Source organism: Aphelocoma coerulescens, chromosome 19 (genome assembly GCF_041296385.1).
Source record: "Aphelocoma coerulescens isolate FSJ_1873_10779 chromosome 19, UR_Acoe_1.0, whole genome shotgun sequence".
Taxonomy (NCBI): Eukaryota; Metazoa; Chordata; class Aves; order Passeriformes; family Corvidae; genus Aphelocoma; species Aphelocoma coerulescens.
The window spans coordinates 6,464,926-6,477,947 of NC_091032.1; the positions used below are offsets into that span (position 1 = coordinate 6,464,926).

Genomic DNA, 13,022 nt, shown 5'->3' on the forward strand with positions numbered 1-13,022 from the left:
GGCCCAGATTGGCTGCGCAGGGAGCGGCAGGACGAGGGGAAGGGGAGGGTGGCCAGGAGCGCGGGCTACGGTCACGGTGTCGGGGCCGGGGCCGGTGGGCGAGCGCCTGGCTGGCCTGTGCTGGAAGGAAGGGAATTAGGGGCTCAGTGGGAAGGCAGGCCAGGGATTGAGAGCTGCCTCAAGTGGGACCGGGAGGTTTTGCGCGGACACTTTAAGAAATGTGTAACAATAAACATCCTCTGCTCCGCGCTGGTGACGCGCCTCCTTGTTACAAACCAGAGGCTGTCAGCTTGTCAGGCCCCATTCCCCATAATCCACATGATTTCAAAATTCAGCATCATTTGCACATAAACATTTGGTGACGGTTTCTCTGTGAATCTGACAAGTTAAGCTGCTAAGAATTCGTGCTGACAAATGCGGGTTGATTTCTTGGGCAGCTGCTGATGCGATTCCCATCCCTGCCGCCCTGGCAACAGCCTGGAGGCTGTCTGGTCCCAGCACACACGGCTGATGCCAACCAGGAACCTAGAGGAAAAGGAGTCCTGGACAGAAGGCATCAGGGGTCGTGGGGAGGAGGCATTTTCTGGCTCTTTGTCATCACAAAAATGGCTCAGTGGATGTTTATGGTGGGTTTGTCACAGGCCGGGGCATCCCCAAGGTGCCATGAGGTGACATTTGGCAATGAGGTGGGACGGCCACAGCCTGGGGCTGACTGGAGGCAGGAGGTGGCACCTTGGTGTTGAAAGAGGCAAAATGCAGGAGGGAACAGATCTAACGGCCATGAAAGAGAAGTGGGAGGAGTCTGGGGAATGCAACAGAGAAGGAATAAAGAGGATGTGAGGATGTCCCACCTTTGTTGGAGGGCATGAAATCCTTGGCCTTGTCATTGCAATAGTGGAGGCAGCAGGACAGAATCAGGTCGTCATTGTTTCCCTGGAAAAGAAAGGGCAAGGTTACCCCTGGCAGGGAAAACTTTGCACCCCCAGCATCCTGCCTGCTGCACTGCCTTGAGAAACCCCGACACAGCTCAGTGAGAGCAGGGCTGCTCTGAGCTGAGACACAAGAACCTGCTCAGCCACCTGCAAAGTAGGGGCACAGAGACACCCCCTGCCCAGAGCTCATGGACCTCAGGGTCCCTGGTTTTCCCTGAAGAGGTGGTGGAAAAGAGCTCCCCACCCTCAGTGTCCAGGGTGCCCCTTACCTGCTGGCCAGTGGTGTCTTCACTGCGGAAGGAGATGGACTCCAGCTCGTTGCCCCGGCTGGTCAGAGCCCTCAGGCAGTTGTCCCGGCTCTCAAATCGCTCCTCCAGGAACTCGATGGACTTCCTGGCTCTCTCCTGTACTTGGCGGGCATAGCCTGCAGCCCGGTGCTCCATCTCTGGGCCCTTGGCCAGGCCATCCAGCTCGTTTATCACTTCAAACAGGAAGAGGAGGTACAGTTACTATGGGACAAGGTGCTCCCGTGACCTGCTGCTGGAGCACGTAAGTTGCCAAGGCCTCAGGGCCGGGGCACTGGGAGCTGGCTCAGGAAATCTGGGTTCAGCTGCTGCAGTGTCCCTGTGCTCCTGGACTTGGCTGCGGGTCTGGAAAAGCTTTGCTGCCTTCCACCTCTGTGGGTCACCTGGCTCAGCCCCGAGAGCGCAGGCACCTCGCCCCCACAGTGTAACTGGTGAGGGCAACTGGTCCTGCTCTGCCATGCACTGGGGAGCATCGCTGTGCCCCCCACCCCACATTCCTGCATTAATGACCAACAGCACGTCCGTGCCCGGGGGTGTCAGGAAACCCTGAACTCCTGCATCCTGCTCCTCTATCTCTGAGCACAGCGATGGCCAGTGGCACTGTGCCTCCTGCCCGTGTGGCACTGCCTGGCTCTGCACTGTCTGGGCTGGACATGGGAACAGGAAGCAGGCACTTCCCACCCTGGCACTATTTCCCACACAGATCCCAGGCCTGTTTTCCCACCTGAAGCCACCACCCTGTGCTCCTGGCAGGGAACAACTCTCCTTTCAACACCTCACCCATCTCTCTTTGCGCATCTGTCCTGCCTCGAGACGAGCTTGGAATCCAGGTGGATTCCCAGCCTGTTCACCTTGACTGGAACCTCTTGTACCGCTGCCAAGTGCTTGAGAACTCCAGCTGCTCCAGCCTGGCGAGCCCAAGGGACCCCAGAGCTCCAGGAGGGACCAACCCTTGGGTGCTGGGGCTGCTGGAAGAGCCGCTATGAGTGTGCGAGCGACGACGCTCGTGTGCACATCTGGACACACCCTTGTATGCCCGGCCTCACAGCTGGCAGCAGGGCTGGGCACACAAATGTGCATCCAGATGTGCAAGCAAGTGTCCCCTGGCTGTGCTGGCCTGCGTGTGCAGGGAGCCGCGTGCGCGGCAGAGCTGGTGTGCACGTGTGCGCGAGGGAGCCTCAGCGCGCTCCGTGTGTGTGTGTGTGTGTGTGTGTGTTTTAGCCATGGCTTCATTTCTGAAGATTGTTTCCGAGCTTGGAGCCAAGTCCTGAGTTCAAGTGGGAACTATGCATTCCTTGGGGGGTTCGGGGAGAGAGCTCGGGGTCTGAGGCCTCTCCCCAGTGCTGTGAATCACTGCCCGGGGAGCCTGCGTGATCGCTCTGTTCCATGGTGAGACTGGCACTCACTGTCTGGGTATTCCAATTAAATCTGCGTGGAGTTGCTTTGCTCTTCCCTGGCTGGAGACTCTTCTTGCTACCGACCTGATGCTGCCATTTCCACACAATGCACGGCTGGGCCCGGGGTGGGGGGAGCCGTGCAAGAACGGAACATCAAACAGGAAAAGCTGGTATTCCCTCCCGAAATCCGCCTTCCTGCTTCCAAGCTAAACAGGCTTCAAAGGGGAGGCTTGTTTGTGCTTCTGCACCAGGCCTGGCTTCTCCATGGCGGGGTCAGGCTCAAGGAGCACTGAGCAGGTTAAAGAGCAAGAGAAACAAACCCAACGAGAAGCCAAGCGCTTAACCCCTTGCTGCATCCCCAGGAAGAGCAGGGAGCAGTGCCGGGGGAAGGGCACCATGCCACTCTCCATTCTGCCCATGGGACACGGCACCAAGGCCTCTGTCCCCAGCAGCCACAGGCCCAGGGGATGGCTTCCTCCTGCCTACACAGATGGCTGTCCCGGGGGATGAGAGGGAATGTCACCAACATCTGGTGTGGACAGGGAGTTGCTGGCTTTGGGGTGCTTTTGGGAGGCTCGTGGCAGCAGTGGAAGACAAGTTACTCTGTCCCCATATGACGAGGCAGCAGGACAGGAGGGCACTGAAGGTGCTGTGGCAGGGCAGGCTCCTTTTGCAGGTTAAGGGCAGCAGCATCTTGGACAGGGACAGGACCAGAGTTTCCAGCTCTCCTGCTGCCCCTGGCTGGGGTGTGATGAAGAAGCCTCACAGCAACCACCGGAGTGCACCAGGAGGCAAAGCCATGGCTCCAGGGCAGGTCCCAGCTCTCCCAGGTGTTAACATCCTCCACAGCCCCCAGGGCTTCCCAGGCTCTGCCGGTGCTGCCGGCTGCCTTCCCTTGGCTTCTGCAGTGCCAAGCCACAGAGCAACTTGGCAGCTCCTCTGCTGAGCTGGGCAGGCATCCAACCCTGCTCTCCTCACCCAGGGGTGCCATCCCAGCCCCAGGAATCCCTCCTGAGCTGGGCTGCTCACCCTGAGGGGAAGGGCAGCAGCTGGATGTTGGCTCTGGAGCAGGCAGAGCTCTCTGCTGGGACACCCAGGAGTTGAGAAGGAACCCCCACAATTCAGAGGGCAGCACCCTGCATGCCACGGGGTGCACCTGTGCCACCTCCCTGCCTGGACACTGGAGATGCCCACGGGACACAGCTGCTCCTGTGGATGGGAGCTGTGGACGGGATGTGGGCTCTGCAAGGCTCAGCCCCACTCCTGCCCCATCGTCTCCTGCTGCCCTCGAGGATCCTGTGAGTGCCAGGCTGGCACCGGGACGTGCCAGGCGCCGGAGTGCCACTGGCTGGAGGAGCGGCACCTCCGGCCCAGAGCGTGATCAAACACTCAGAGCAAAGGCATCGAACCAAATCCTGCCGCCACCCCGGGAGACCACCCAGCAGCACAGCCGTTATCTGCCAGGGTGAGTGTTTACCAATAACGGGAACCAGCTTGCTGTTTTACTGCGAGCTTTATAAGGATAAAAAGAAGGGCTGGGCTTGAGCAGCTCCGAGATGCTGGGACACAGGCCGGCCATTTGCTCAGCCTGCCTAAGCCCCAGCTCAGCTGGGATAAGCTATCTGCTCCGATTGTTTAACAATTCCTCCTCCTTGCTCCCTTGGAAATTCCCTCCAAATCCTGTTTAACACCCATCTGCTTTCTCCCGGCCCCTGGCACCCCCAAATGCACCGGGAGAAGTTTGCTGAGTGCTGTGGGCAGAGGGCTGGCAGGGAGGGAGCAGGGTGACAGGGGCTGAAGGAATGCCAACAACGACTGGGATGAGACAGGGCAGGATGAAGTCCAGTCCCACGGCATGAGCTGACCAGCTCCAGACCACACAGGCACTGCGGGCACGTGGGGCATGGAGAGAGGGAGCCAGACTGGAGGGACAGACCACACTGGGGGAGAGGGGAAGCCCCCACCGCAGCACTGGCCCTACTCACCGATCAGGGGCACCACCAGGATGAACTTCCTGCAGTCCAGCAGCGTGACCAAACTGCCGAGGTGGTCGATGAAACCATTGGTGTCTGGGACCAGAAAGACAGGTCTGATCTCCAGCTCCATCTGCCTCATTTGGCTCTGGTCTTTCAGCACGGCCTGGAGGAGAAGGAAGGACACATGGTGAGTAAGGAGGATGTCAGTCCTATGACCTGTGGACCTGAGAGCAGAAGATAAGCCTGGCTGGCATGTACAAATCCATGTGAAGGAGACTGGGAAGAGGCTGCATCCATCCCACCTGCACATCCCAAACACCAGCTCTTGCAGGCCCACATTACACATGTGAGCAGGATGGCAAAAGCCCCCAAGAAAGCACTCCCCTGGAAAAACAGCTCTGTCCAGGCTCTGGGAGAACTGGGACCAGCCTTGAAAACGGAGGTATTTTGGGAATTGCCCTATTTGTGGGACTGGCAGTTGCCAGGATCATCTGCACCAGTGCCAAGGGGGAGGGAGGACAGGGGTTCTGGGGCTTCACATGGAAACAGGTCAAGGTGAAAACAGACAAAACAAACCAGTTTGGGATGCATAAGTCCTGCCAACAGCCTCCTAACACAGGGACCCCAAGCAGGCAGCCAGAGGTCTGTGGGGCAGGGATCCTTGGCTATCTCCCTCACTGTCCTACCACCTCCTGCACATGCCTTGCCTTTTCCGACTCCATCCAGCTGGGAAACCAGGTGGGTTCCAGCCCTGAAAACTCACAGTACTGTCCTTGGTCGAGCCCTTCACACCCACAGAGACCAGAGATGCTCACACTCGCAGGGGGAGGGTCTGCTGGGGCTCGCTGGACGCCCTCTGGGCTGCACCTGGACCTCTGGCCAATGCAAGCTGCCAAAATGGGACGCCAGAGCTCACGTATGACTTTCGAGGCTCTCGAAGGACTTGGGCTCTTTAGTAAGTCACAGGCTTAAAAAACTCAGGATGCTATTCTAGTGCTTCCTCTGCTTAAAAATAGCTTCCCTGGACTCACTGATGTTTGTTGCCTCTAATAGGAACCGGTCACCCATGGAGCACAGCAGAGCTGCTGAGGAACACATCCACCATGCAAACCCTTCTGAGACCGGGCTTGGACCCATCAGATGTGCCCTGGGCACACGTGGTGACCACTGACCCTCTCCTGCCCAATGTTATGGGAAGCTCCCCCTGCCCACGGTGAGGATCCCAACCCTCTCTCAGTCATGCCAAACCCTCGGAGGCGCCCTAGAACAACAAGCTGCATGGGCCAGGAGTGGCCATGGAAAGAAGTGGTTTTTAATTCATTTCCAAGTGTTGTCATCTGGCTTTAAATCTAGGCAGCTTGATGCTGCCACCTCCCACAAGTGTCTCCAGGCAAGGCAGCAACCAGAACCTCACCACGTGCCTCCCACCCTCCTTCTGGCAGTGCTGGTCCTGGGGACGTGGCTGCCACAGACCCTGAGGGGTGACAGGCAGAGCAGGGAGCATGCCAGGTCCTGTCTGCCGCAAGCCAGTGTGAGGACACGCCTTCCCCATCACACAGGGGACACACCAGTGTCCCCAGGCTGAAGCTCTGTATCAGCCACGTGCTAGATGCCATCCCTGCCTGTGCTCTGCCCTGGCGCTCACTGGCGGCACAGGAAGAGCCACAGTCAGGGACAACATGGAATCAATTCCAGCGTGGAGCTGCTGCTGCCTCCTCACCACAAGGAGAACAGCAGGTGGGGTGTCTCCACAGGGTTTTGGGGTGTGACAGGAGCTGCTCGTCCCTGGGAGGCACCAGACCTGGCTCCACCTGCCTTAGGGAGATGGAGAAGGGCCCCATTGACCAATGCAGAGACCCAGAGAGTGGCAAGTCCCTTGTGTGGTGGCCAAAGAGGTCAATGGCCCTGAAGTTGCAGGAAGTGGGGGTGAAACCACGCAGTCTCCACTGAACAGTGACAGTCCTATGTGAGCACGAGCTGGTGGCAGGAGGGGACCTGGCTCCTGAGCCTGTGACTCACCCCAGCCCGTGCAGGTAACCTCAGGAGTGTGAGCAGGCCGCACTGGCCAGGGGGCACGGGGGTGACGGCGGGGAGGGCAGTACCCTCGTGGGTGGCATTTGCCCCGGCGGCTCTCGCGGGCCGTACCCGGCCGATTCCTGGCAGCCGCCAGCAACGCCTGTGCCGGCCGTCACGTCCCATTCCGCTCGCCAGGCCGCCCGGTGAGAGAAGGACACAGGATGCGCCGGGAGTGAAAGAGCGAGGTCGGCGGGGAGCGTGCCAAGTCCCCGCGCACAGCTCCGGGCCGCTCGGGGAGCCAGAGGGAAACTCGCCTTTGCAGAGTTCAGAGGCCGGCAGCGAGATTTATTTTTGTTTGTGTGAGTAAAAGGCTGCAGAAGCCTCCGGCCAAGGGGTTTGGGGGAGAGAGGAGTGGCCTGTGATTCATGCGGACGCTGGCTGGCCCCACGCCAGAGATGAAAGGGAGCCCATGTGCGGCAGAACCGGGGAGGCCAGTTCTGCCTTAACCCTTCTGCCGGTCCGTGAGGCACGGTCCCGTAGGGAGGAGGGGGAGCATGGAGGTGTGAATCGGGATGCCCACGTCTGGGATCTGGCTTCTGTGCTGCCAGAGCTGCCAGAAACGAGCTGCTGGTCCCACCGTGCCTCAGTTTCCCTAAAACGAGGACAGGGAGATGGTGGCCTGTGTGTCCTGCTGGGAGGTGGGGTCTGGAAACCACCCTGGGGAGCGCAGGGTGGATAGAACAGCGGAGGTACAGCCTCGCCCTGGCCCAAGTGTTTTGGGAGAGCCGGATTTTAGCTTCGGCTTATTTGGGTTAAACAAATAGGCTCGGATTGGCTCAACTCAGTGGCAGGGTGATCCCACAGTGCTGGACGTGGCAGGGGACCTCTGAGGCCGGGGGCTCCTTGCCCTTCCCTGGGCTGCCAGCTCCACCCCCTCGCCTCCTGCACCCGCACACTGCGGTGTCAGCGCTGCTCCCACCCGCAGCCCCCTGCCCATCCCGCTGCTCCGGCCATGGGGGCTTCTCCCAGGAGCTGGGCCGGAGCCGGAGGTGGCTCCCCCGGCTGCCCCAGCTGGTGGCAGCACTGAGATCAGACACTCCTGCATACACAGTCCCAAATTCCCAGCTCATCCATCAGCTGGGATCACCTGGGGAATTCCCCGGAAGTCGATGCCCGAGTGAGGGCTTCCAGCGCGGGCAAGGGAGGGGTCCCCCAAAAGCCAGGACTTTGTGCAGAGCGGCAGGGGGGCATACTGAGGGTCTCCACCACCAGCACAGAATAGGAGAGGGCTCCACGCGGACCCTGGAGCTCCGCACACGGACCCCAGAGCTCCTCTGCCCGTGGTGCCAGGATGGCAGAGAGGCCGAAGAGAAGAAAACTGCCCCGCTGCCTTCGGGACAGGTCACACGGGGTCACGCCGCTCCGCCAGGACGGAAGGGCCACCACCATCCTGCCACCACCTCTCTCCTGCCACCACCCGCTCCCAAAGCCGGCGCCGCTGCCCCTTCCAGCCCCGAGCGCTCCGCGGGGATCGCATTTTCCAGGGCCGAGAACAATGCCTCCTTCCAGCCTCTCTGCTCCAGGGCTTCCTCCTCCCAAGGTTCGTCCCCAGCGTCTTCCTCGGGAGTAAACGTGCCCCGTGCCTGGTAGCACACCGGGGCCGCCGCCGTGGCGGAGCCGCCGTGGGTGGGTGTGCGCCTTCCGCAGGCAGCAGGCACCGGCTCCCAGGCAGGTGCTGAGCCGGCCGCGTGTGCGCCCGCGGCATTGTTCCTGCGGGGAGGGAGAGCGTGAATGGGACACGGCTAAATTTAGCCACTTACTCACACTACCGCCACAAAGGAGCGGCTGCATCTTAAGGGGGCGGCCGTTCCGTGGGCTCAGAAGGGACAGGGGAGAGGCTATTTTGGGAAGACATGTCATAATTGGCCGTCCCGGTTGAGCTGCTTCTGTAATGCTGAGCAAAACAATAGCAGCATCCAGAGGAAGAGCCTGTTATGTTTCAGGTGGGATGTTTTCAACCGGTCAGGAAACTCGACCGCTCCCAGCGCGCGGCGGCGGCACAAAGGACAGGGGACGCTGAACAGCATGGACCAAGGGCTGGCCAAGCAGCAGGACACGCTGTGGGCTGGGGACAGCCCTGAGTGAGTGTGCTGCCTGCCCCAGCAATGTCACTGCCACCTCTTCTTGTCCACCTGCCTGACCTCTCCTCCCTCCAAACACCCGGGCAGCACGCAGAGATGTGCCTGGTCTTTCACCTGGTCCTGATGCATCACTGCTGTCACCAGCTGTCACCAGCTCTGTCCCAGTGCGGGCATGTGGTGAGGGCAGTGGCAGGCTGGCAGTGGAGCCAGGGAGCTGCTTTGCATCTAGAGCTGCCCAGGAACACAAGAGACCTGACCCTGCTCTCATCTATCTTTCAGAGTAATGGTTTTGGGGTCTGTGCTCACATGGGGAAATGGAGCTGAGCTGAGCTCCCTCTAAAGCTGGTGCTGGCCGAGGGCCACCCCGTTTGCCATTTATCCTGGCAGGACCTGTGCTACCCCAGCAGCTCAAGCCACAGTCCTGTACACAGCCAGGACAGGCACAGGGACCTAAGGAGAGCAGTGAAGCTCAAATTCCCCTCAAGGTGTCAATCAACAGCAGAGCTGGGCTGCCAGCGACTGGGGAGCAGGGCAAAGACAGGAAAACCTGCAGGGGAGAAAGCAGTGACTTTACCCATGAGAGGCACAACTTTGCAAGTCCCAGGTGAGGCCGTGATGCTGCACTCTCCTTGGGCACAGAAAGAAACCAGATAGCCAAGGCTTTGCCCTGCACCCCAGGGCACTGCACACACCATCACAGATTCTACAGGAGGCAGCCACAGAGCCTGAACCCGAGTCCCAGTGCTGTGTGGGGAGCTGAGTCCTGTGTGCTGAGACAGGAGCCGCATCTGCCGGACTCGGAAGGAGCTGTGGCTCGTCCCAAGAAAAATGAAAGGATGACTTGGAGAGCAGCTGACACTCCCTAGGTGGGCAGTGAATGAGAGGCTGTAACAGGGAAGGGAAAAGGTCCCCAGCTCCCATGAAACACTAAATCGGCTGGGAAGAGCAGAAAGGTCAAGGATCACAGGTTACAAGGGAAAGTGGAGGGGGTGGATACTGAGCTGGCTCCAACCTGGTCTCCCCTGGCAGCATTTTCCACTTGAGCTCCTCCGCCGCTCCAGCTGCATGGTCAGTACCCAGGCAGGGAGAGGACTGGGGCAAGCACACATGTTCTGCTCCAGGCCATTCCCAGCCAGCTATGGCCTGGATGACTTTACTGAAGCCCCAAGGACTTCTCCTCCACCCCGCGCCTTCAGACTCCAACTGCACCTCAGCTCTCAGCTGTGCAGCCCCTGAAGCTGCCCACACCCTCATTTTGACCTCGCTCTGCCTGCGAGCATCGGCCCCAGCACGGCCGGGGAGGAAGGGAGGAGCAGGCCGGGGGGAGAAAGCCCCTGACAACATCAGGCAGCCCCCACTCTCCCCGCAGAATGGGCAGCGGCCATCCCGGGGGGCCCCGCTGCAGCTGCGCCGCTCGCCGGGATCTGCTGTGCGCTGCCCTCCCCGAACATGTGCAGTTCCTGTTTGCTGTGTCTGTACAAGGCAGTGGGAAGTGGGGAATTTACTTACACCTCCCGCTTAACAACCATGGGAGGCTGGAAGGCTTCAGGCCGCTTTAATTTACAGCCCATCTCTCCAATCTCTCACTCGTTTGGTTGCTGCTTTCTTCCTCCTTGTATTAACGTGACCCAGGTACCTGCCAACAATAATGGACTCGCTTGCGGGGGCGGCCCCTCCCTGCCGGCACACAAACTTCTACCTTCGCCTTGATATGAATTGCTCCGAATTCAAATGAAAAAAAAAAAAAAAAAAGAAAAAAAAGAGACAAAAAAACAAAAAAAAAAGAAAAGAAAAAAAAGGAGAAAAAAGGTGAAATCTGAAAAGGTTGGGGTGGGTTTGGAAAAGCGAAGCGCAGTGGTTCTGGGCCCGGCGCCAGTAGCCCGAGGGTACACATGTGCAGGCTCTCCCAGTAGGGCCTTCAGCAGCCCTGTTTTACAACCACCTCGGCACACACTGCAGAGTTCACGCATATGGCCAGACAGATGTGTCTGGCTTACGTTCAAGGCTGGAAAATGAAGAATTATGGAAGTGAAGGGCCCTGGGCATTAGAGAGGGCGGAGGTGAGGGGGAGGGGAGCCAGGGAGAATTTTTCCTCTGCTGAGAAATCCTCATCTGGGCTGCGAGGCTGGAGGAAGAGGGGTTGCGAGCGAGGAGGCAGCCAACAGCCATCCATGCATGTGAGATTGCTCTTAAAGCAACAGGGTGCATCGCCAGGCATCTGCTCCCAGTCCAACCAGTTTACTTCACCAGCTCCCACTGGGAAACACGCTCACATCAGGCCAGGGCCAGGCCAGGATCACCTGCATCCCGTCTGTTTGTCCCCATAACGATGGCAACGTTCTGGCTGCAGCAGCCCTTCGCAGACTATTTTTCCGCCGCTGGCTCCTGCATGAACTCTGCCGTTCACGTCCCACCCTCTCCCTGTCTGCCTGTGCCCCGCTGCACAGGAAGGCTGATTTCTCACCACATCTCGCTGTCACGGAGCCTCTGCCCTGGGTGGGGGCACAGCTCACTGGCGCACACACAGGAGCCGCTGCCCTGGGGCACAGCTCACTGCCTGGCACACACAGCGCTACAGCCAGCAGCTAAAGCACCGCCCTGCCACTCCTGGGTGTGCTGGCAGCTCCACGGGGAAGCTGCGTCTGGCTTCAAGAGGGTCCCCAAAACATTCATTTCAAGGCCTGGGAGGGCAGATCTTGCCCAGGGCGGGACAGCAAAACAGATTTGGACCTTCCAAAGGGCCAAAGCTGAGCTTGCTGCTGGGTTTCACAGAGGCAGCACGTGGCATTACACCCAGGAAGGTCAAGGTGCTATGGGACAGACATCCCAAGATGTCTGTTTCCTACCACTGAAGCATGGTAGGAAAACAGCTGTGCACCACTGGCACAGTGAGGTGGGATCAGCTCATCCTACCTGAATCTTGTCTTGACGGCGCTGCTGCTCAGCGACTTTCCTGGCCAGCGCTTGCTTTTTGGCTCTGAGCTCCTTGATGTCCATCTCTCCTCCACTGCCTTCAGTCTCAGAGTCATCTTCAAAGGCCTCAATCCTCACATCATCCTCCTTCTTCCAGGAAATGCAGGAAGAGAGAAAAACAGGAGGGCAATCATTGTAAGGGATGCTGGCGGCAGGGATCGTTCTCGTTCTGCTCTCCCTTTTCCAGCAGATAAATCCCTGTCAGGCACAGTCCATCACCCCTTGCTGACGGGTGACTATGTCTAAACATCCAAAAGAAGCCAAATAAATAGTAAACATTCAGGAAATGACAAGGTGAGACAGGAGGTAACAGGGCAGGAAAGGCAGCGACCAGGCAGGGCAGGGGCAGCCCAGCTTAATGCTCTGTTCTAAAATCACACCCTCTTCCTCACCTTGGAAAACTCTTCCCACAGCCTTGGGTGAGTCACTGATGTTTTATAGCCTCCAGTTCTGTGAAATCATGGTATTTCCCTGTCTCTCTGCTTTGCCTGGCTGTTCAGGCTGCATATCCCTGTTCAGGCTGCTTCTTCCCACCACCCTGCACCAGGGCTGTACGAGGCTCCTCTAACACCGCCGCCTCATCCCACAGGGCACAAAGGCTGCTCATCCTGACAAGGAACCTCAGACTCATGAACTCAGGTGCCCTCCTCCATTTTGATCACTTGAGTAGGCCAGAGAGATTCCTGCACCCACCCCAAAACTTCCAGCTGCTCTGGAACAGATGTTTCAGAAGGAGATGCTCAAAATCTTGGTTTTAAAGCTCCACATGACAGAGCATCCACTGTGTCTCAAGGTCGCACATTTCAACAGTTAATGACTTCCTCTGTTAACATTTCCACCCTACTTCTAGTCAGCCTTTGCCACGCTCCTGCTGTCCAGGAACCTTGTCTTTGATGAAGTCAAGGGTCCCTGGTTCTCCAACCTCCTGCCCACACGAGCACAATCTGGACCATACTGCATCTTCTTCCTCTCCTAGACACCCTTCCCTGGAGTTCCCCACCAGTTCTGCAGACCCTTCCCAGTATGCCTGCACTGCCTGGACACCCCAGAAGGAGCCATGCTGTTCCTCCCTTAGGTGGAGGCTACACTGGCCTGTCCCCACGTGCTCAAATCTCTGGGATACAGGAGGGTGGGAGGTGGTGGCTGGTGTCCAAATGGGCATCACTCACAGCCAAGTTCTGCCCAAGCTTTGCTGCTCTCCCCGGTCACTTCACACACAAAGGGGAGCCCACAAGGCCATGTTCCTCAACACATGTCCCACATGTGCTGCCCAGGAGCCCAG

The 13,022-nt window shown here is 58.8% G+C and overlaps 1 protein-coding gene across 2 annotated transcripts in view; it reads right to left on the reverse strand.

The window, feature by feature from the left end:
* SMG6 (SMG6 nonsense mediated mRNA decay factor) overlaps nt 1-13,022 on the reverse strand; it is a 105,743-nt gene that overhangs the window by 2,744 nt on the left and 89,977 nt on the right. The window contains exons 15-18 of one of the 2 annotated variants that reach the window (XM_069033298.1): nt 11,681-11,827; nt 4,620-4,773; nt 1,202-1,413; nt 852-933 (exon numbers count right to left, since the gene is read on the reverse strand). In XM_069033298.1, the coding sequence (XP_068889399.1) occupies nt 852-933; nt 1,202-1,413; nt 4,620-4,773; nt 11,681-11,827 (595 nt within the window). Of the gene's footprint in view, nt 1-851; nt 934-1,201; nt 1,414-4,619; nt 4,774-11,680; nt 11,831-13,022 lie in introns of both variants that reach the window. The other variant, XM_069033297.1, reaches the window with a different exon arrangement.